Consider the following 23,923-nt stretch of genomic DNA (forward strand, 5'->3'; position numbering starts at 1 on the left):
AATACTTCTACCAGACAAAAGACAAAATAGACTTTTTAAAAAGGCTATAACAAGAGACAAAGAAAGACCCAGTAATTCCACTTCTGGGTATTTATCCAAGGAAATCCAAAATGCTACTTTGAAGGAGACATGTGCATCCATATGTTCATTGCAGCATTGTTTACAATAACCAAGATGTGGAGGCAGCCTGGGTGTCCATCAATGGATGCAGGGAGAAAGAGGAGGTGGTATGTATATACAATGGAATATTGCTCAGCCATGAAAGGGAATGGGTTTTGCCGTCTGTGGTGGCATGGATGGACCTGGAAGGTGTTGTGCTGAGTGGAGTATGTCAGACAGAGAAAGACAGATGCAATGTGATTTCACTTATATATGGAATTTAAATAAACAAAAAAACCCAGAAATAAACTCATAGATACAGAAAACATTTTGATGGCTGCTAGATGGTAGGGGGATTGGGGATGTAAGTAAAAAATGGAAAGGGATTAAGAAGTACAAATTAGTGGTTACACAGTAGTCATGGGGATGTAGGGTATAGCATAAAAAATATAGTCAACAGTATTGCAATAACTACGTATGGTACCACAGAGGGGTACTACATTTATCAGAGTGATAGATGGGAGGGGGTTTGGGTGGCAGGGTGAAAAAGGTAAAGAGATTAAGAAGTACTAATTGGTAGTTACAAAATAGTCATGGGCATGTAAAGTACAGCATAAGGAATATAGTCAATAATATTGTAATAACTATGTATAGTGCCAGGTGGGTACTAGTCAGGGGAATCACTTCTTAAATTATATATGTCTAACTACTATGCTGTACACCTGAAATTAATACAAACTAATATTAAATGTCAATTATAGTTGGAAAATTAAAAAGGGGGGGTGAAGAGGAATAAGAGGTCCAAATTTCCAGGTATAAAACAAGTCATTGGAATGTAGTAACAGCATAGGGAATATAGTCAATAATACTGGGATAGCGTGGTACGGTGTCTGATGGCTGCTGGACTTATCACGGTGATCACTTCTTTAGGTATAGAAAGGTTGAATAACTATGGTGTACCCCTGAAACTAATATAATATTGTATGTTAGCCACATTTTTAATTAAAAAATCTTTCAATTCTGACACATGCTACAACATGGATTTAACTTGAAACACTATGCTAAGGGAAATAAGTCAGGATCCAAAGAATAATTTGTAATTTCACTTATAAGAGGTACCTAGAATACTCAAGTTCATAGACAGAAAGTAGAATAGTGGATGCTGGGGGCTGGGGGAAGGAGTAAACGGACCCTTGTTGTTTAATGGCACAGAGTTTCAGTTTGGGAAGATGAACACGTCCTGGAGATAGCCAGTGTTGATGGCTGTACAGCGTGAAGGTATGTAATGCCAGGGAACTGTGCATCTAAAAACGGATAAAATGGTAAATTTTTTGATTTTACAGTAAAATGAAAGCTCAGAGCAGAGTCTGCTACATAGTAAACACTCAATAAACATTAACTATCCTTAGTGTTTTTAAAGAGTTCAAGAGAAAAAGTTTGGTTAGATCAAAAATGTAGATGAGAAGATGTCATCTGAGTTAGGAATTAATGGATAGTTAAGATGGACAGCAGTTACTGTAATTATTAATATCAGCACTTTATGAATAAAAAACTAGATGTTAGGTGACAGGGGTTTGCAAATGCTTTTGTCAAAATTTAAAATAACAAATAAAAACTATTATATGCTAGGCATGGGGGTTATATTGATAAAGGAGCTAGTAATGCACTGAAAGAGTTTAAAACACAAATAGATAAGCATGGAAAATTAATACATTTGAGGATCACACAAATACAATACCTGTCACTATCAAATTCTACATTTTATTAGTTTGCAGTAGTTTATACTATACTTAAAATTTGGGACTTTAAAGAACTCTGGTTACATTTTAGATCATCTTTTTCCATACTATCCTATTTTTCCCCAATCACACCACTGAACTCCTCCTTCCCACTTATTTCTCTTCTACTAAAAACCCAAGCATTCCTTTTAATTTTACTCTTTAGTTTCTTCCAGTTAGCAAAATCATTAAAATTATGAAAACCAAAATTATAAATTAAATTATGCTATATGAAATTGCTGATAATTCATATATTTTTGACCTTCAAAAGCAGTAATTTCATAGAGCTCATCATTATGGTAACTCCAAAGCTCTCGTTTTTAAGATTTTTAAATCTGAATTTTATATATTTAGAAATTAAATACAATGGCAGTCATATGGCTTCATATTGGTAAGTGATCTGCTGATTTCCAACGTATGACTCTGAAAGCTGTTCTCCATACCTGAAGCCTAACAGCCAATCGGATCTGAATCCAGTGACCCTTTCTGTCATTGTCAGGTACATATTGAAATAATTAAGGTTTCATTTCTATTTGGAACCCACTTGGAATCTTTAAGCTAGGTTTTCAAGACTCAAGATACTGCAATTCAGACATGACATGCTTAACATTTAATGCCAAAGTTTCACTGAATGATCTCTCCTACAACAGAATACACTACTAGCAATAAAAATGAATAGACCACCGACACACACAACAACATGGCCCAATCTCAAAAGTATGTGTAGTGGAAGAAGGCCGAGTACACTACATTTATATGAATTCTAAAAAGACGTATCTCATCAGCAGTAACAAAAAGCAGATCTCTGGTTGCCTATGGCTGTGGGTAGAGAAATTGATTATGGAAAGGGGTACAAGGGAGCTTTAGGGGGTGATGGCAATATTCTCTATCTTGACTGAGGTGATAGTGACATGCAGGGTATAAGTTTGTCAAAACGCAACGAAATGTACACTTAAAATGGGTGCATTTTATTTTATGTAAACAGTACCTCAATAAAGTTCACGTACAAAAAAACAGAATGACAGTATTTTTTAATGAACAAGTAAAACATGAAAACCTTATTTTTTTAAATTAATGTATTATAGGTGAAGCTCAAGTTTCCTTTGACCACCCTCCCAGTCCTGGTTTCCACCCTTATCTCCCCTATCTATACCATCTCCCCCAAAATAATCAGTTGTGAGTCTGGCAGGGGTTCTTCTGGACTTTTAAGAATATATTTATATCCATATACAGCCACTGAATACGTATAGTATTGTTTTGTACAAAGATATATAACTTGTATACCCTTTCTAAACTTGCTGTTTTCACTTAGCATTGTTTCTGAGATCTATGCATGTTCATATAGATGAAGTTTCTTTCTTTTAAACCCAATACAGTAACCTATTGTATGACTACAGTGCATTTTAGCCAGGCCTTTCCGCTCCTGACAGACATTTAGGTTGTTTTTCCCTATTACACTTCAGCAGTCTGCGCAGCGTTAATGGTAGTAAGGTAGTTACCATGGGGGGTGAGAGGGGATCGGGATTGCAGGTGTGTTGTTCCAAGGAGACTTTAGCCTTATCTGTAAGATTGGAAGTTTTTACAATGAGAATGTATTTGTGTATTATTTATATAATTAAATATTGCCTTTAAAGAATTTTCTGATAGATAAATTATCAAAAAAGAAACAAAATAGGAATAGGAAGCAATCACCTATTAAAATATAAGGAAAACAAAGTTATAGGGCAAATAGTGTACTCATGGTTTGAGATATAAGCAGTTATGAAAAATAATGATCTGAGCACTAAACAGGTCATATAAACACATTCTCCTACTCAAAGCAATTATAATGAAAATATTGGCATGTTGGTATCATGGATGGCATCAGCTTGATACATGCAACTACTTCATTTATACTTTCTGCTTTCTTCTTTTATGACTATGATGTCTTTCCCCATCCCTGAAATGAAAGGGGTGAAAAAAATTATCATAAATGATGACATTTTAATATATGAGCTTTAAAAAATCATTCATCAGTAACATACTTACATCAGATATAAAACAGAACAAGTAAAAACAGCATTTAGAATGGAACAGTGACTTTTTTAAAAGTAAATATGAAAAATGCATCATTAAAACTAAGGAATGTGAATTTTGCCACTAAAGAGTTTTAAGAGGTGAAAATTCACTTTGGCAGTAGGGTAGGACTGGATCTAAAAGGGACAAGCTTGGAGACAGGTAGAACAATTAGGAAAACTACCAACACTTTCCAGATGGACAGCAATAATGACAGGAAGAGAAGGTGTATATAAGGTATCTTCAGATAGAACTGACAGCAATTAAGACCAGATGGTAAGGAATAAAAAAGGAGTATCTAACATGACCCCTTGATTTCTGGCTCAGATGAACAGATGATGGTCAGCCATTAACCAGGACAGCAAACACTGGGGAAAGAGGAGCCAACTGAGAAAAAGAAAATAAGTTCAGTTATAGAGTTGATGAACCTGAGATCCAGGTAGATGCCCAGTAAGCAGCTAGAATATAGGAAGAGACCTCAATTGATTTAAATTTATTATTTTAGTACGAGTTCATATCTCTCAGCTATCGAAATGTCATCAAGGATATTAACAAGGGTCAATTGACTGACATTAAAGTTTGGATATTCTCTCTGACACTATACACCCTTTATCTGAGGAATTAGCAAGAGAAAGAAAGAACAAGAAAGAGAGAGAGGGTGAAAGAGAGGAAGGAAGGAAGGAGCAAAAGAAAGGCAAATACTTTTTTAACATAACTAACTTTCTACCTAGATATTACTTTCATACACCCTGGTTAAAAAACAAATAATAAAAAACAGAAACCTATATCCAATCAGGCATATAGAGAACTCTCACCAGAGCTGTGGTTATTTGAACTGAAATAGGACAAATGTTAAGAATTTTCATCAATTTTTTACTCTCCTTAATTTACTCTTACAATCTATTTTTTTCAACATGGTCTATAACAAAATGAACTGTCTATTTTTCAAAATTAAACAATTCAATGTTGGATGATGTAGAGTTAGACTTACCTCTCTTTCCTTCTTCTTGAGTCCCAGTTTTTATCCTTATCTTTGTTTCTTTTTCGTTTATGTGGGCTCCTACTCCGATTCCTTCTATGTCGTGAACACTCCGCATCCAAATAGCTCCCACCGGACTGCCGTGAATCTAGGGAGGCTGATCGCCTTTCTTCATTCCTTAAACATCAAAAGGAACATCAATCAGTCAGTAGTAACCACTGGTCTTCAGTATAGATGAGCCTAAAGCCCAATATTCTGTATCAGATCAGTGATAGACAGTGTCTAAATAAATGTGTATAATCTTACATTCCATATAAGAGGGTAATCAAAGAAACATAGCTTTTATAATGTGTTTTACATTCTGGTGTAATAATCCTGAGCAATGACAAGAAACCATACTCATTCTGATGAATTATAGTCGGCTACTAAAGGCCTTAGAAATGCTAAAGTTTAGTTAAACAATTATAGGTAACAGATTAAAGAGAGAGTATTTTCACTGATTAATACAATGACATACTTTTCAGTGTCATCCTCCGCTTTTTCCTGCTCTTCTTGCCACTGATTACTGAGTTCTTCCATATGCACATTTATCACGTCGCGAATCACCTTAGGAGAGGTAAGCACAGAACTTCAGATAAGGAAGCTGTTCAAACAATTAAGACTATAATGCTAAAAAAAAAAAAGTCACTGCTGACAATCAATCAAATATTTATTAAGAGCTTTGATACAGTGGACTGGGGGACGTGTGCAGTTTAGAAAACATAAAAAAGGCAATAGTCAAATTGGGATATAAATGGTAGATAAAAGCATTATATCAATGTTACATTTGCTAAAGTTGATAACCATGCTATGATTATGTAAGAAAGGATCCCTATTCTTAGGAAACACATACGACGTATTTAGGGATAAAGAATCATGATGGATGTAACCCTTTAATAATTCAGAAAAAAATTATGTAGATAGAGACTGAGAACAAAAACTGTACAGATAAAGAGAGTACAAATGACCAGCAAATGGAGCAAAATGTTAAAACAGGTGATTTGTATAAAGAATAGGAGTTCTTTGTACTATTTCAGTTTTGCAATTTATTTGTATGTTTTAGATTATTTACAAATAAAACTTTTCTAAAAACCTTATAATTAAGATGACAGACAAAACATGAAACATTACGGTCACTTCAGATACTTTCCCAATGAGACTATAAATCACCTAAGAACATTTAAGTTTGTTGTTTTATTTCCTATTTATCCTATTTCATCAAGCACCACGCTGGTCACTACTTAAACGAAACTAAAATAGAAGTTTACAGTTGGTTCCCTCATGCCTAATTAGGAAAGTTTTAAGAAAGGCATGGAAAAAAGGGCCAATCTCAGAGACACACTATAGCTCAAGTCTGACTGTGTTTCTCCCCACCTGAAAGAAATTTTCAGCAGCGCCTGAAGTAAAATGGCACAATGTCCAAATTCCTTAACAGAGCCTTCGAAGCCTTCCACAATTTTATTACATCACACAGTAGAAGCAGCCTTATCCCCCACTTGATAGTTTTTCAAAAACCCTAAGTTCTAGCCACCCTGGATTACTAAAGGGTCTCTGGAAAACCACTGTACTTTTATTTCCTTTTAGGAATACTAGTCCTTTCACCTGGAAAATCCTTATCCACCATTTCCCCTCCTTCATACATTGTCTTGTGGAAAAACTAAGATAGGTCAAGGTGTATCCCAGGGAGTGACATGAGTCACACATACCTGAAGCCCAATTCCAGCTCTAGCACTTCCGGAGTAGCCTATATAACTCCCTGACTAGGAGCTCTGTGAGCTCTGTGAAGCCCAAATGTTACTGGTGCAGTTTCCACACAGTCAACCTGGCACAAGGAGAGAGCCAATAAACAGACACGCCCTAACCTCTCAAGTACTGTCTTCTCTATACACATGTTGATCTCACCTTCTTTTAGCACTTACAGCAATCTGTATTTTGAAAGGTCTTTTTCCCTTGTTAAACTATAAGAAGTTCCTTGAGAGTAGGGTCTGTGTACATTTGTCTTACATACCCCACAGCAGTTTGTTATGCACAGTAACTACACTACGTAATACATTTTTACTGAAATTTATCAAAGTTCAGGTTCTAGTTCAAAGCAAACAAAAATTATGTAAGATAGAAATGAAGCTAGGAATGGCTAAAATGTTGAATGTAAATATAAATCAGAGATATAAATCACTAAAAGAATTGTAAACACTGAAGTAATTTAGAGATGAAAGATTATTTGGGATGGATCAGTTTCCAAAATTATCAAGCATCAGAGCAGGGCAGATAGGTAGTGAGACAAGGAGATCCAAACTCCTTGATTAGGTTGATAATTGTTGAAGCTGGGCGACGGGTACATACAGATTCGTTAGACTATTCTATCCACTTTAGTACATGTTTGAGTATTTCCATAATAAAAAGTTAACCATAAAATTATAAAGAACACTAGCAGCAACACTGAAACTTGATTGCAATGTTATGAGACTACTGAAGAAACAAATGATGTACAACCAAGTGTTTGAGGGACTACAGGCATCACTGAGGTTGTATGACATGGTCCCAGACCTCTACTGGGAAAGGTAAGTCTAAAACACGTACTTTAATTGCAAAAAGAACAGCATAAAATTAAATGCTAAGCCATGTGGTACAGAGCACAAATGCAGTAAGCCAGTGCATGGCTCAGAACTAGCACCTCATGGCAACAGTGGGTATCAAGATTTCAAACAGTGAAGATTCTGGTCCAAGATGGAGGCATAGGAAGACCCTGAACTCGCCTCCTCCTATAGACACGACAAATACACAGCTACATGTGGAATAATCTCCTCTGAAAAGGGCCTGAGAGCTAGATGAACAGTGCCTCCACAACAAAAGATAAAAGAGATGCATCAAGATGGGCAGGAGAGATGAATGGTCTCACCTGGGACCCCACCCCAGACATGGTGATCCACAACCAGGAGGGATCCAAAAAATATAGAACTCGCCCTCAAAGAGTGACGGGATTGTGCCCCAGATTAGGCACCCCAACTCTTGGATCCAGCACTGGGAAGATAAGCTCCCAAAATGCCTGGTTTTGAAAATCAATGGGGATTAAATCCAGGAGAAACAGAACTGCAGGGCATGTAGAACCTGCTCCTAAAAGGGCATGTGTGCAGACCCACTCACCTTGAGATCCAGCACAAAGCAGTCTGAAAAGGCCTAGACCATTAAGTGAGAAAGATCCACTTACTAAACTTAAAGCAGCTGCCAAAGAGGCAGGAACTTGTTAAGACTTTTCCCCAGGGACAAACGCGTTAGCTGGCACCATTTTTGCAATTTCATTCTAACTTGCTTGTAACGAAGCTGGTGTACACCATTTTTGGTGCCCACACCAGTAGAGTGATTTATCCATCTGGCACTGCTACCAGGCCAGGGAAGCACCTGCACCCTGCCCACCTGTGCAGCAGCCACACAACCACTCAGGCAAACACACCACATACCCCACGGTCCCTGCACAGCAGCTACACCTGATGAGCGCTCTGCAATCTGCCCATCTTAACACTGCAGTCGGCCCTGCCACAGGCCATGAGTAGGCACAGCCCCCCTACCGCACCTGGCTCTAGTGGTAAGAGAAGATTGAACTTTGGGGCCCATGGATCATCTCCTACACAAGGCCACTCCTTCAGGACTGGAACAGGTAGCTGTTTCACCTAATATATATAGACAGAGAGTCAGGCAAAATGAGGAGACAAAGAAACATGTTCCAAACCAAAGAACATAACAAACCCAGAAAAATAACCGTGATAAACAGAGATAATAGCAAACTAATGATAAAAAGTTCAAAGCAAAAGTCATAAAAATGTTCATCAAACTGAGAGAAGAATGGATGAACATAGTGAGAACTTTAAGAGAGAGAAAATATAAAGAGATCACTGTAAGTAGTTATATGCTTTTATATATACATTATATAGTTATAATTTATACCATAAATTTTTTATAAATTATTTATAAATTATTTATACTATTTATTTATACTATAATTTATAGTATGAATTATAATTTATACTAAGGTATTTCTTAAGCCCAAATATTTAATAGAGTACATAAAAGCACACTAAAATTTCTGCCAAAAAAGACAGCTATTGAGCAATTTGTGTCAACATACATAATCTCAATCAATTCTCTTAACAACCCTACAAAGTCTGTATCATAAAGTGAAAAAAAATCAAATCTTAAAAAGTTCAAAACCACCTTGCCCAACCAAGTGAAAACAGCCAACGATAAACATTAGAATCAAACCTTAAGCACCGGTTTATTTAAAGCCAAAACTCATGCTCCGACCACTTTCTCAAAAGTATGTCGTTTCTTGGGCAGCCAGTTAGAGGGCAGTTGGTTAGAGGGTGGTGCTCATAATGACAGGGTTGCTGGTTTGATCCCCACATAGGCCACTGTGAGCTGTGCCCTCCACAACTAGACTGAAACAACCTGGGCCAGCCCGGTGGCTCAGGCGGTTGGAGCTTCGTGCTCCTAACTCCGAAGGCTGCCGGTTCAATTCCCACATGGGCCAGTGGGCTCTCAACCACAAGGATGCCAGTTCAATTCCTTGAGTCCTGCAAGGGATGGTGGGCAGCGCCCCCTGCAACTAACATTGAACAAGGCACCTCTAGCTGAGCTGCCTCCCAGATGGCTCAGTTGGTTGGAGCGCGTCCTCTCAACCACAAGGTTGCCGGTTCGACTCCCGCAAGGGATGGTGGGCTGCATCCCCTGCAACTAGCAATAGTAACTGGACCTGGAGCTGAGCTGCACCCTCCACAACTAAGACTGAAAGGACAAGTACTTGAAGCTGAACGGCAGCCTCCACAACTAAGATTGAAAGGACAACAACTTGACTTGGAAAAAAGTCCTGGAAGTACACACTGTTTCCCAATAAAGTCCTGTTCCCCTTCCCCAATAAAATCTTAAAAAAAAAAAAACAACTTAAGTTGGAGCTGATGAGTCCTGGAAAAACACACTTAACAAACAAAAGTTAAAAAAACAACAACAGGTAGCTTTTTAGGACTGTACAACCTCTTTATATAAGGTTTTTGTACTCTGAAAAGCCTTTGTCTGGCAAAGGGTGAATCTGAAAGTGATGGAGCAAATATAAATCAGGTATGGCCACCTATAAGATACTTTCTTTCAGAAAACCTTTCCAAGGAACTGTGGAAATCCACAAAACAGATTTAGAAAACTACCTAAGGGAAATTCTGTTCTCGGCAAAGCTCTACGAGACTACGTAAAACTTACCTCCGTATATGATTTCTTGGTAATATGAACATTTTTAGCTCTATAGGACTGGCGTCTTCTTTTATAATCCCTCACTTCTGCCAGGATTTCAAGGTAAGATTTTGGACTTTTTCTACTATTATCTAATAAAAGAAAAAATAAAATTAGTATGTCCTTACCTTTTAAATTCTTATAAATTAGCAGGAAGGAATATCACCACAATCATACTACATTTCAACGTTTCAATATAGCATGCAAAAATATTCTAAAAATTCTACATTATGTAAATGTGTTAAGTTTTATATCATTCATTTTCTCTTGCCATTAGTTGAACGTAAGAGTGTTTAGGTAAAAAGATTCAAGTAACAGCACAGCTGTAACATTCTGAAAGAAGGAAGCTATGCTTAATGTAAAAATCAGAGAGCAAAATTTCATGTACTAAGTAAACATCTTAATATATACATGTATGTGAATATCAGATAATACAAAACCATCCTATTCCAACTCAAAGTAGACTGACACATCATATATTAATGGAATGACAATTAAAAATATAAAAATTAAAAAATATAAAAATATAAAATTATAAAAATATAAGATATTTGTTAAATTATAAAATATAAAATTAAGATACTGATTTCTAACCTTGATTGACTTTTGCAGCCAAGTCTACAAAGAGATCACTGTCATTTTCAACCGTTTGAGAATCAGAGCGCTTTTTCTTTGTCTCCTCAATTACAAAATCATAGAGGGCAAGACGATCGGCTTGGGTCAGATCACAAACAAACCGTTTGTGATTCAGAGGAACTTCAACAGGCAATGAAGAATAAATCCCTAAAGTAAAAATAAAACCACAAGAATAAACAATACATGAAGCATTGTGGACTTAAAATTCTACTACTTATCTCTAAACATGTGCTGCAATAATGCGGGATTAACACATTTTTTTCATAATCACTAAATATACAAAACATCAACCTATGTGATAAATGGTATTCTGAATGCTGTATCCAAATAAAGGATGTATTATAGCTGTTCGTTATTCTCTCCAACAACGTTAAAAGACAGATTCCATGAAAGCAGACAGTAATTACCATTTGCTTATAAGAAAATTTTTTGGATAACAACTTTTAAAAGGCTACCCATATTATAAAAGAAGATATTAACTTCCTTTCTGTTTATATGCTTTTTCCCACAAAAGCTAGAGTAAAAAAAACTTTTAATAGGCAATACACATTACATAGTCCCTTTGAAAATAAATTATGGAAATACGAAAAATATTTCATCAAGCTAGCTATTCCATATTCAAAATATATCCCGTCTGTGCACTGACTTAGAGCTAGGGACCAAAAAACAATTCAGTAGCAGAAACCCTGTACTTCCTCAGACCAGAGAAAGACAGATTAAATTGAGACTAAACTTGTTTTAATTTTCTGAAGAGGAAGCATATTGGCTTAACCAAGTTAACTGAAAAAAGTTAACAGTGGTGCCCCCACGACAGTTACAGAACTTCTAAAATCTGCTCATTAACGAAAAAAATTAAATACAATACCTTGATATGATGTATTAAACACTGAAGAAATTTTTTGTTTTGAGATTCAAATTTTCTCAGTGAAATAAAAAAATTATTGTAACTGTAAATAAAGCATTTTAAAACGATAGTCCCAGACTTCATTATTCACTAATGCAAACAAAGAACATGAGCTACTAAAGGAATCCTTTTAATTTTTGCTAGGTCACCTAAAGTAGTAACTTTGGTTCACAGAACAATGTAACATCAGTAGCTCTTCCCAGATACTTATATTTGATAAAGTCTAACCTTGTTGACTTCCTAAGAGGCAAAAAAAAAAAAAAAAAAAAAAAAAAATTCAAATAAAAGCATACTAGGAACTAAGCATTAGAACACACAAAAAAGAGTTGACTTTACACTTGTCTACATATTAAGAGCATAGACAGCTACACTGAATCTGAATCTGTGGTTTAACAGCTAGGGATAACAATACACCGCGATTTGTACTAGTCAAAGGATTTCAAGTAAGTGGGGAAGAAGGGTTTCCTTTCAAGTCAATCAATTTTATTCAAATTCTGGTGGACACCAGGAAAAGCCCTTTTATGTAGCCAGATGTTAAAACATTTAACTTCATAATATAAAAATGAGTTAGCTTTGATAAACCTAATTCCTTTCAAAACAGGCTATAAAAGTCTGGGAGAAAAACACAAAGATTAGAAAACACTGATGTACAGTCATGCCCTACTTAATGACGGGGATGTGTCTGAGAAATGCGTCGTTAGGCAATTTTCTTATTGTACGAACATCACCAAGTGCACTGACACAAACGCAGGTGGTACAGCCCACTCCACACCCAGGCTCTATGGGGTAGCCTATCCCTCCTCGGCTGCAAACCTGTACAGCATTCACTGTACTGAATACTGTAGGTAATTGTAATACAACGTATTTGTGTATCTACACATCTCTAAACCTAGAAAAGGTAGTAAAAATACAGTGTAAAAGATAAAATATGTGTGTGGGCTCGTGAGTTGGGGGTGCAGGGGAGCACTGTAGAGGTAGGCACCATGCAAGAGAGAGTAGACATCAGGAGGGAGGAAGGGAGGGGGAGAGAAAAGAAAGAAGGGGAAAGAAAGGGAGAGCAGAAGCAGAGATCAAGAGACAGATAAAGCTTGAGATAAATAATAAAGTGGGGAGAGAGAGAGAGAGAAACGGAGGAATGCAACTGGCAGGAGAGATAAAGAGAAAGGAAGGCAAGGGAAGTGAGTTTGTGTGCAGGAGTGGCTGTGGGTGGTCATATGTGGGGTGGGGCTCCTGGGCTCCCCCCTCCTCAGCCTGCTCCCCTCACTCCTTCACCAACTCCAGGCCCCAGCCAGGGGCAGGACATAAGGCAGGTAGACAGACAAGCTAAGCCTCTTGGTCTATTTAAACCACCCAGAGCTAGCAATAAATCCACCATCCTACGTAATCAGGTTCAGCCTTTTCTTTTGACATCACAAACTTTTGCTTATAATCCATTGTAACCTTATGGACCACCACCGTACATGCAGTCTGTTGTATACCAAAATGTCATTGTGCAGTGCATGACTGTATTGTAAACAAGCTCCACATAAACCTTTGCCGGTTACTTTTAAACAAAGAAATATAATTTCCTCCTTAAAATATTCTGCAGTTTTCTTTTATTCATCTTAAATTTCTGTATGGTGAAGATTGATACTAATTCCAAATCAAGACTACAATATTGTGACAGTGATTAAAATAAAGTTTAGAAATTTGAGTGATACTTTTAAAAGGATATCATTTGCAAAAAGGATACTGCATATCTTTAAATAGGGAGTACATTCAGGTTCCTAATTCCTCTTTATACTCACCCCAATTACTGAAAAAGAAAAAGTACAGGAAAAGTTAAACAAACTGCATTCAAATCATTCAGAACACAGATATTTCTAAGAAGAAAAAATGGGTAAACACACTTAAATAAGCTTACATAAAATGTAAATTTTCAAACGTAAGTTTCTATATGATTTAGAGATATATCTGAATGTACTGTAATCGTATCAATTCTGTGACCTATCTCCTTTTTTGTACAGTTTTTTAAATTGTGTTAAAATACACCTAACAAAATTTACCATTTTAACCATTTTAAGTGTATACTTCATTGGCATTAGTACACCTTGTTGTGTAACCATCATTTCTATCACCCCAAACTGAAACTCTAATCAACTTTTTAATAACTCAAACTCTCAATTCTTCCTTGTTAGTCACTCTTGCCATCACAGGATATCTTAAACATATGAGATACAATATTAAATATTAACAAGAGGTGCTGTTCCTAAGATACAAATTCAGAATTTTAGGGAGAATTCATACAGACTCAATTTCCTAACATTAGAGATAAAGAAATTACAGCCCACAGAAGCAAACTGACTTGCCACAGTCTCCCATGCAGTAGGAACAGATCAGCTCTAGAACCACTGTAATGAATGTTAGGGTTCTTCAGCGTAGTACACTGACCTTCAAACCATGCCCATGACCCCAGTACAACTGAGCCTTGAACAATGTGGGGGTTACGAGCGCTGACCCCACCCTCCCCACACAGTCGAAACTCCTCGTATAACTTTTGACTCCCTAAAAACTTAACTACAGTCAGCCCTTGGTATCCGCAGGGGACTGGTTCCAGAATCCTCCGTGGATACCAAAATCCACGGATGCTCAAGTCCCTTACACAAAATGGCATAGAACAATGCTTATAGTCAGCCCTCTGCATCCCCTGATATCCCAACTGTGGATCGAAAATACTGTTTTGGTATCCTCCTCAGATACCAAAATCCATGGATGCGAAACCCACAGATACAGAGGGCCAAAAAAATCCACACGTAAGTGGACCTGCACAGTTCAAACTCATGTTGTTCAAGGATCAACTGTATACGTCATGAAACTGAAGTACAGCAACGTGAATCTTTAATACTGAAGGAAAAAGATAAGCCACTACAAAATGATTTTTTATGATTGAAATTAACATCCTGGTTATAAAACTAACCTAAGTAACTGTATCTGAACATAAGTAAGTAGATCCAATGGTGGTTTAAGCTTTCACAAAGGTTAATGGGTTGTGAATTCTGTACCATAAGTTTAGATCCGACAAGACTGATGAAATGAAAACATAAACATAATCCCATCAAAAATTATAATTTAGTGAATAACAGACAAAATATTAATTAAATGGGAAAATGTGAAATTGTTCATGTTTGTCAACTTCCTTCAAAGTAAATACATCAATAAGAAGATATTAAAGAGGTCCTGGGGTAAAATATTTAAAAGGTCTAAGACATAAGTGATCCATAAAAAATCATCTCTGTTGAGAAATTGTAGAATTTTACCCAAGATGAAAAAAAGTTTTAAAAAGAGATCATATAAAAATATTCTTAACAAATCTTAATTTAAGCTAGTGCAAAAAATTCAAAATCAAGTTCCTCTTATCTATTGAAAGAAGTATTCATTCAAAGTAATTCTTTGCTTTTGTAAAGAACTCAATGTCCTAATCTGCCTTATTACTCAATTATATAAATAAAAAATTTAGAATATTTTCTAATGTTGTAGAAAATTACTCATACATATGAAAATATTATCACCCATTACATTATCTTAATATTGCTTTCTATACATTAATTTACTTAGAAATTCAATTGCTTAACCAATAGCAGCTACCAATTATTAGTTAAGGCTAGTTCAGCATTCATTATCTCTATTGCTCTAAACAACACCACAAGATAGTTTTATATCACAGGTAAGGAAGCAAAAACTCAGAAAAGTTGTCATTTGTACAAGACGAAGCAGCTAGTTTATTTCTTTAAAACAGTCTTACACAAAATAGAATAAACAATGAACAGTACGAATTGTAACAGTATGTACAGATTTCAAGTTTGTGATATTCTATTTAATGACAGGCATAATAAATAATGAATATATTTGAGCAATATCTAGAATCCACAAATTTCACTAAATGTAGTTTCTAACAGAAAGCAGAATAACTCAGTTCAAAGTCTGTGGCAAAATTCAGAACTTGGTTCTCGATCCAGCTTTGCTATTATCTAGCACAGGAATGTTAATTCACTTCTGTGTGCCTCTATTTCTTCACCTATTATGGAGGGGAAAATATTTATCCAACCTACCACAAGTTTGTTGTGAAGGAGTAATGAAATATATAAGAGCTTTGAAAAAAAGAATCTCTTTGCAAATATAAAAATATTGAGGACCTTTAGAATAAACACACCACGGCTTTATCATCTATATCAGAGAGGGTTTGTCTCCTTATCTGTAAAAAGCAGACGCTGGATTAGATAATCTCCAAAGGCTCTTTCAACTCTAAAGTAAATTCAGTAAATCTATCTAACAAGTTAAGGTCACATAAAGTCCTTTAATAATTAACCCCTCCAAAAAACAAAAACAACAGCCTCTTTTTAATTGGTTGATTAACTAAACAGGGGCAATGGGTAGAATCAATAATAAGAGCCAAAAAAAGGCTTGACTGATCACAGCTCAGTAATCTGATGGGAGTCAAATAAGATGAGAGTCAAATGTCTTCCTCAAAGAAAAAAACCTGGAATTTAGCACAAAAGTACATAAAAATGGGAGTACATCAAAACAGGAAATACAAGAAATGTGCTTATGGCTGTTGTAAGGAACATAATATAGACTAAGGGTTAAGAGACTTCCTCCTTCTGAAGCCACAGTGTGATTAGGGAGAAATCAAGCCCAGATGTTTGCTAGCACAATGGGTTAAGATCCTGAACTTCAAAAAGGAAGAAAACAAATCATAACAATGGTCTGGTGAATATAATTCAGATGGGAAAAAAGAGTGATGAAAAAAAAAAGCTATGATGTCCAGAGAAAGGTATCTTCAGAAGATTCAAAAGACAACTCAGAAATCCTTATAAAAGGAGCCAGTCATGCTTAGGCTAGATGTCATATCTAGGTTCAGAAATCTAATTAACTTAGTTACTCATATACTTCTATGTTTCTGATGGATTAAGTTTTTCTTTCAATTTACGAAAAGTTCATACTTAAAAATTCTAACCTAGGCTCTGCTGAAGTAAGTCCCAGACAGAAACACTACCCCAGCTCCAAAGTTGGGCATGAAGGGATCCACAAACACTCTGAAACTGCATGTAAAACTTTGTGCTTTATTCTGAGAGGCAGCTGTGGAAACTGATCTCTTTTAGCCTTTCCTTTTATATTGCATCTCAATATTCTTACACTTAACAGTGGGCAAATTCTCAAAAGAGGAAATCTCAGGGTAAAACACTGCCAACTCAGTGGGATTTATTTACTAAATAATCCTAATTTTAAAAATTATGTACAAGGCAATCTCTCCTATTGGGTAATTCCAAAGTATGAAGACCTAGCTAAGATAGTTTCCTGGTGAGACTGGTATATTTGAGCAGAAAATATCTAACAAATGAAGCTGACACCAAGCACAGCAGCCTAATATTAAATATAAAACTTAACCTTTCCCATGTAATTGTTTTCACAAGATTTTTCTTAAAAATTAGTAATGTGTTTGTGGAAGAAAAACGGTTTGATTCATTAATTAGCTCAAACTATGATGCCACTTACTTTGATTGTAACAGTCACCATCTTTTCCAACTGCAGTTCTAGCTTGCTTAATTATCTGGAATTGTGAATCCTTATCTGTCAAAAAAAAGGAAAAAAAGCCCAAAACACAATATGAATCATCAGTGTCCACAATTAAATTATTAACTGGTTTCTAATCCAAGCTCTTTGGGCACATAGAGACTAACCTTCAAGAATCTTAATGGAGGAAACCCCCGCATCACTGCCTACGAATCTGAACGCAGAATTCTTCCAGGTCTAGCTAGATCCCAGTCAGTGACCAGGGTTCAAGTGGTTCAGAAAACATTATAATCAGGCGTGCAGCAGCAGTACCACCATAATTCTTAGCAACCAACAATATCTAACATTTCTTGATTCCCAGCTAAGTGTCAGGCAGCATTCTAAAAATATTACTTATATCATATCATTTAAACTCACAAAGGAACTATTACCATACCCATTTTATAAACAAATTTAGGCAACAAACAGGTTAATTACCTTGTTGAAAGTCACACATCTGTTAAGTGACAAAACCAGGAGCTGAATCAGGGCACTCTGATTTCAGAGCCCAAGATTTTAACCTCTTGGAACACATTTCCATCCTCAGTCCTATCTTCAAACTGTTGTGTGGCCAGATTTTTGTTATAACCAAGAACAGTGTCTGTCCTACTGCACACAGCTTTGCAGGGTTTTCACTGCCTATTAATATAAGTCTGGTCTCTAAAGTTCGGGTTACAAAAACAATCTCACTATATATTAACTAATCCTACATTCCCTTAAGGTACAAAATGTCTTTAATCATAAGCATACTTATAAAGTCTATTCTTTTGATAAATCAAAAATGAATTATCAATATCTACATAGATATATCTATAGTAAGTAAGATATTTTAAAGTTATAACCTATTAAGTTAATACTTACTCAAAGTAATTGAAGGTATCTTCACATTCTCATAGAAAAATTCAGAATTATACATTTTATCCTAAACAGGAAAACAAAAAACACTTAGTGTTTTTGAGTATCGGAGGATTAACTATTTTAAGATTTGACATAAACCAACAATTGATTAGTATCGTTTAAATATTTCTTGCAATAATTCGTGATATTAGGCAAGTACCATTTTACCCCCCAGATGACTATTATTTTATGTCAGAAAATCTCACACTATACCTTCCATATATTGTGAATTTATTAATGCATCAATTATATGACATATACATAACAAATATATGATACCTCTTCTTCTTTGGTGTAGCCCAGTTTCCTCAATCTACACGATACCATGTGCTTTGCTAAAGATGATTTAGGCATTCGATGATTGGAATCATAAGGGCATATCACAATTTCATCCTATGAAAATCAAACAGAAACAAAGAAAAAAGGTACATAATATTTAAAAATTTAAATAATTATACCATTAAATGTTTATACTTAAGTGGTACTATCTAGTTATGTCCTCTTCTGCAGGCCTCTCCCAACCCTGTTTGAATGTAATGTACATATTAAAAATATCAACCTCCCTCAATTTCCCTACCTTTCTGCCCCCTCTCCACCCCTTCAAAACCCAATTCTGAGGATTTAGGATTTGTTCCCACTCACTGCCTCAACCACCTCACCTACCTTCTTCCTCCTATAGAGCCAAAGCGCATGTCATTGTCCTTATAATATTTGAACTCTTAGGTCACAATCCACTTGTCCATTTCTGTCATCCTGATACACTCTTCATGTTCCTTCTACCTCTTCAGCTCCTTCTACTTGGTCCTCTAAAGATCTGTCTTCCGTGTTCTACCTGTCCCCCTTTATTCTCACCCCCAAAGTGACCTTATATACCTGGGTTACACATATTTTTTCCTATTTATTTATTTTAATTCCCAACCTCCAAACCCCACCCCTTTAGCAACCTTCAGCTTATTCTCTATATCTACGGGTGTTTCTGGTTTTGTTGATTCATTTTTTCCTTAGATTCCACATATAAGTGAAATTACACAGTATTTGTCTTTCTCTATCCGACTCATTTCACTTAGCATAATACCTTCTAGGTCCATTCATTTTGTCACAAATGGCAAAATATTATTTTTATTGTTGAATAACATTCCACTGTGTATGTTACCACTACCTGTCCCCCTTTACATGCTGGTGTTTCTTGTAGGTCTAACCAGCAGTCTTTTACCATTTGACATACACTTACTGGAAGAACTCATGGCTTTAATTTTCACTGTATCATGATGATTCCCCAAATCTAGATCTTGAGACCCTGTTTGTCTTTGAGTACCTTACACTAATATTTCAACATGACCAAAACAAATTCATGATATTCATGATCTCCTGACCCCCAAACCCATTCATCTTTTGTTTCCTATTTCAGTGAAAGGTCTTACTTGCTCCAGCAAGAAACTTCCTCTTCTCCCACATCATCCACATCTAATCAATCACTTATTATTTTTACTCCTAAATAACTCTGTGAAATCTCTCCACATAATCCATCCCCACTACCACTTTCCCAATTCAAGATATCATCATCTCTCTCCTGGATTACAACAGCCATTGCCTAACTCATTTCGCTTCCAGTCTTGCTGTCCATTCCATTCTCCACTCTGTAACTAGTTTGAATCCCAGCTCTGCTTCACTGACTGTATGAACTTGGTCAAGGTAAGTATCCTTTCTTTGCCTCAGTTTCCTCATTTATAAAATAGGTATAATAGCAGGACCTCTCTCACAATGAAGTTATACATGAATTTACATACATACAGCAATTTGAACAGGACCTAGTACATAGCAAGTGTTCAATAAATACAAGCAAATATTACTTTATTCAAAGGTAAATATAATTATGGTATGCCCTGGCGTAAAATACTTGTATGCCTCCCCCATTGCCCTCATAATATGTATATAGATTCTTTAAAATGGCTGACACAGGACCTGTCAGATCTGGCCGCCACCCACCATCACTGTCCACCTTCTCCACTTCCTATGCTCTAGCTATCCTCAACTGCAGGAGGTTTCCTGATCTGGTCATGCCCTTGTCTCTGGACTTCTACACAGGCTGTTGATGTTTCCTCTGTGCTTCACCTAGCTAATGCACTCAATTTTACTTATCAGCTTAGAATTCACTTTATCCAGGAAGTCTTCACTGTACCACCACAGCCTACAACAACCTGTGCTACAGCAATTCCATCCCACCCGCCTAGATTTTGTCACATTATAATGTAATAGCTGATTTCTGTCACTATTACCAGACAGTAAGCTCAGTAAGGGCAGAAACCGTGACTGTTGTTCACTCAACTTCAGTATTAAAACACTCCAGCAGTATAGATTCATTAACTATCTGGACTGCACCTAGTCTAGCAATTATAGATGTCATTTACCAGGATTTTTAAGCCAGTCACTCTCCTGAAAATTAGCTACTGGTTTTGCAGAAGTTAGATGTATACCTACAGCTGACTGTCAGAATTTTGGAATTTTACAAAGGAGTTTTAGAGAGGCAGCATAGCAGTTAAGCACACAGATTCTCAGGAGCCAGAATGCCTGGGTTCAAATCCCAACTGACATTAGCAGTGTATCCTTCGACAAATTCCAACCTCGCTGGGTTTGTTTCCTCATCTGCAAAATGTGGCTTAATATTATTTACCTCATTAAGGTAATGATGAGTCAGTGGTAAGGTAATGTATAGTAAGTGGCCTATACAAAGTACGATGTAAGTATTAATGCAAGAAATCCAAATTTACTATAATGCTGAGTAAACAATGGCATGGAAAGGCTTGGTAGACCCCACTCAATGAAATTCACAGCTTAAAATATATCTCTAAACACAAAATAAAGTGTTTTCTTTTAATTCCACTATGCTGTGAATATAATAAATGTGAACAGTTTGTATATAAATCAAATACACTTTAAATGCCTCTGGGATCATATGGTATTTGTCTTTCTCCATCTGACTTATTTCAACTTAGGTCCATCCACATTGTTGCAAATGGTTAAGATTTCTTTAAGAGCAGAGTAATACTCCATTGTGTAAATGTACCACAATTTCTTTATCCAATCTTCTACTGATGGGCATTTCAGTTGTTTCCATATCTTGGCTATTGTGAATAGCGCTGCGGTAAGCATAGGAGGTATATATATCTTTTCGAATTAGTGTTCTGGATTTGCTGCATAAATACCCAGGGGTGGAACTGTTGGGTCACAAGGTAGTTCTACTTTTAATTTTTGAGGAATCTCCACATTGAATATAAAGACCATAATAAACGAACAAAAATAGACTCATAGATACAGAGAACAAACTGATGATTGCTAGATGGGAGCAGGGTTGGGAGGCTGGGTGAGAAAGGTGAAGGGATTAAGAAGTACAAATTGGTAGTTATAAAATAGTCATGGGGATGTAAAGTCCAGTATGGGGAATATGGTCAATAATATTGTAAAAACTATGTATAGTGTCAGATGGGTACTAGAATTATCGAGAGGTCACTTCATAAATTATACAAATGCCTACTACACTGTACACCTGAAATATAAAATAATACTGAATGTCAACTATAATTTAAAAAATATATGTAGTCACGGGATATAAAGTACAATACATGGAATGCACTCAATGGTACTGTAATAGCTACGTATGGTGCCAGATGGGTAGTAGACTTGGGGTTATCACTTTGTGAGGGCTGTACATGTGCAATAACTATGTTGTTTTGTGCAGCTGAAACTAATAAAATAAAAAAATTTAATGCCTGTGGGGAATCAGTTATGTAATTTAAACCTAAGAGAAATTATTATAGCATGGTAAACCTAGAAAGAATTCAGAGATCATGAATTATCCTACATTGGAACACTTCCCTTGCTCCCACGCCACTTACAAAAAAGAAAGAAGAGAGAGAGAGAGGGAGAGGGGGAGAGAGAGAGAGGGAGAGAGGGAAAGAGGGAAAGAGGGAGAGAGGGGGAGAGGGGGAGAGAGAGGGAGAGGGGGAGAGAGAGGGAAAGGGGGAGAGGGGGATAGGGGGAGGGGGGGGAGAGGGGGAGAGGGGGAGAGAGAGAGAGAGAGAGAGAGAGAGAGAAAGAGAGAAAGAGAGAAAGAAAGAAATCAGAATTGGTCACTCTAATACACTAGCCTACATTTTTTTTTCCCAAAAGAATTCTAATGTTTTGGAGAGTTGGCAGTCACCATCTCTTAGTGCTATCCTTTAATACTCCTAGAACCGGTGCTGTCCCCAGTAGGAAATGTGCAATTTTAAGGCAGAGAAAGGTAAACTGAACACCCAAGCTCTCCTGACAGTGAAACTGGTGCAATTGCAGAATCCATGTGACAGATGACAAAGCAAACCGCCAATACCTCTGCTAGAAGCCCTCTGAGACCCATTCATTTATTTTCTAAATAAACACCAGATCTGACATTCCCTCCTTACCCACCCCATTTTCACGTTTTCTTGAAATCCGAGGTCCCGCGGGTTTGCCGCACAGGTGATGGGTGCGGAGTGCTCCGGAGCACTCGCGCGCCCCAACCCAGGTCCAGAGGCGTCAGAGGCGCCCCAAACCCGGTCCTGGGCGTCCACCACGGCTCTACAGCGGGTTGGGGGCTCCCACGCACACGGCCCCACGCGCTAATTCTTCTACCGCCACAGAAGACCGCAGGCTGAGGGCCCCCAAAGGTACCCCGCGCGTCCACACCCCTCACCTCTGCCGCCTCCTCCTCCCCGGGGTCCAGCCGATCCAGGTTCCAGCCCAAGGACACCGTCACCTCCTCCAGCGTCCGACAGCAGCTCTCCACAAACTCGCTCAGCTCCTCCTGCAGCCGCCGCCGATCCTCCACCGGGGGAGGATCGCCCTCCATGGCCGCATCCGGCCGGCCAAAGCAAGGCTGCGGAAACTACCGGCGGCGCGCGCGAGCTTCTGGGAATTGTGGGCGGGGCCACATCGCCACGTGACTAGAACCGCCTATAGCGGAAGGCCCGGGAAAGGGCGGATCTGTCATTTTAAGAGGTTTTCCTATCTCCACCAAATACCGGTTTTGTAACTGCTCCTGGATGTATTTGCGCCTGGCATTCCCTGAACGGCAGTCGCCCCACCCCAACTTAAAAAAAAAAAAGTTTATATCTAAAGAAAAGTTTAAAGAATAGTACAGTGAGCATTCATATAGCCGCCCTCCAGCTCCTTAATTGTTAACATTTGGCCGCGTTTGCTTTCTCCCGCTCTCTCCACCTACACGGCCCCACACACTATTTTTGCTGAATTATTTGAAAGTAAATTATAGTACTTCACCTCCAAATGTCCATATGAATCTCCTGAGGATAAAGATATTTTCCTACATAGCCACAATACATGATCAAACCTAAGAAAACAATTTCCTATCATCTAATACAGTTCATATTCAAATTTCCCCAGTTGTCCCCAAAATTCCTTTTATAGCCATCTACTTTTTTTTCAACCCACGAACTATAATTATTATCTCTTTTAATCTAGTACAGTCTCCCCTACTCTCCTTTTTAAATTAAATCATTGAATTTTGTCAGGAGCCTCAACCAATTGTCTTGTAAAATGTTCTTTTGGGATTTGTCGGATTTTTTTCCTCTAGGATTAGATTCAGTTTAAGCATTTTTGCAAGATGTGTGTACCTCTTTATTGCATCTCATAGAGAACACA

At 37.1% G+C, this 23,923-nt stretch overlaps 1 protein-coding gene across 1 annotated transcript; it reads right to left on the bottom strand.

The window, feature by feature from the left end:
• Positions 1 to 2,891: 2,891 nt before the first annotated feature.
• Positions 2,892 to 23,164, bottom strand: SNRNP48 (small nuclear ribonucleoprotein U11/U12 subunit 48). Its single transcript, XM_033115721.1, has 9 exons — positions 22,959 to 23,164; positions 18,530 to 18,643; positions 18,215 to 18,275; positions 17,297 to 17,371; positions 10,819 to 11,007; positions 10,195 to 10,316; positions 5,429 to 5,517; positions 4,924 to 5,088; positions 2,892 to 3,816 (listed from the first exon to the last, which is right to left on the bottom strand). The coding sequence occupies exons 1-9, from the start codon at positions 23,112 to 23,114 to the stop codon at positions 3,768 to 3,770; spliced, it is 1,020 nt and encodes a 339-aa protein (XP_032971612.1). The 5' UTR covers positions 23,115 to 23,164; the 3' UTR covers positions 2,892 to 3,767.
• Positions 23,165 to 23,923: the final 759 nt, after the last annotated feature.

This window comes from Rhinolophus ferrumequinum, chromosome 9 (genome assembly GCF_004115265.2).
Source record: "Rhinolophus ferrumequinum isolate MPI-CBG mRhiFer1 chromosome 9, mRhiFer1_v1.p, whole genome shotgun sequence".
In the NCBI taxonomy this organism is placed as follows: Eukaryota; Metazoa; Chordata; class Mammalia; order Chiroptera; family Rhinolophidae; genus Rhinolophus; species Rhinolophus ferrumequinum.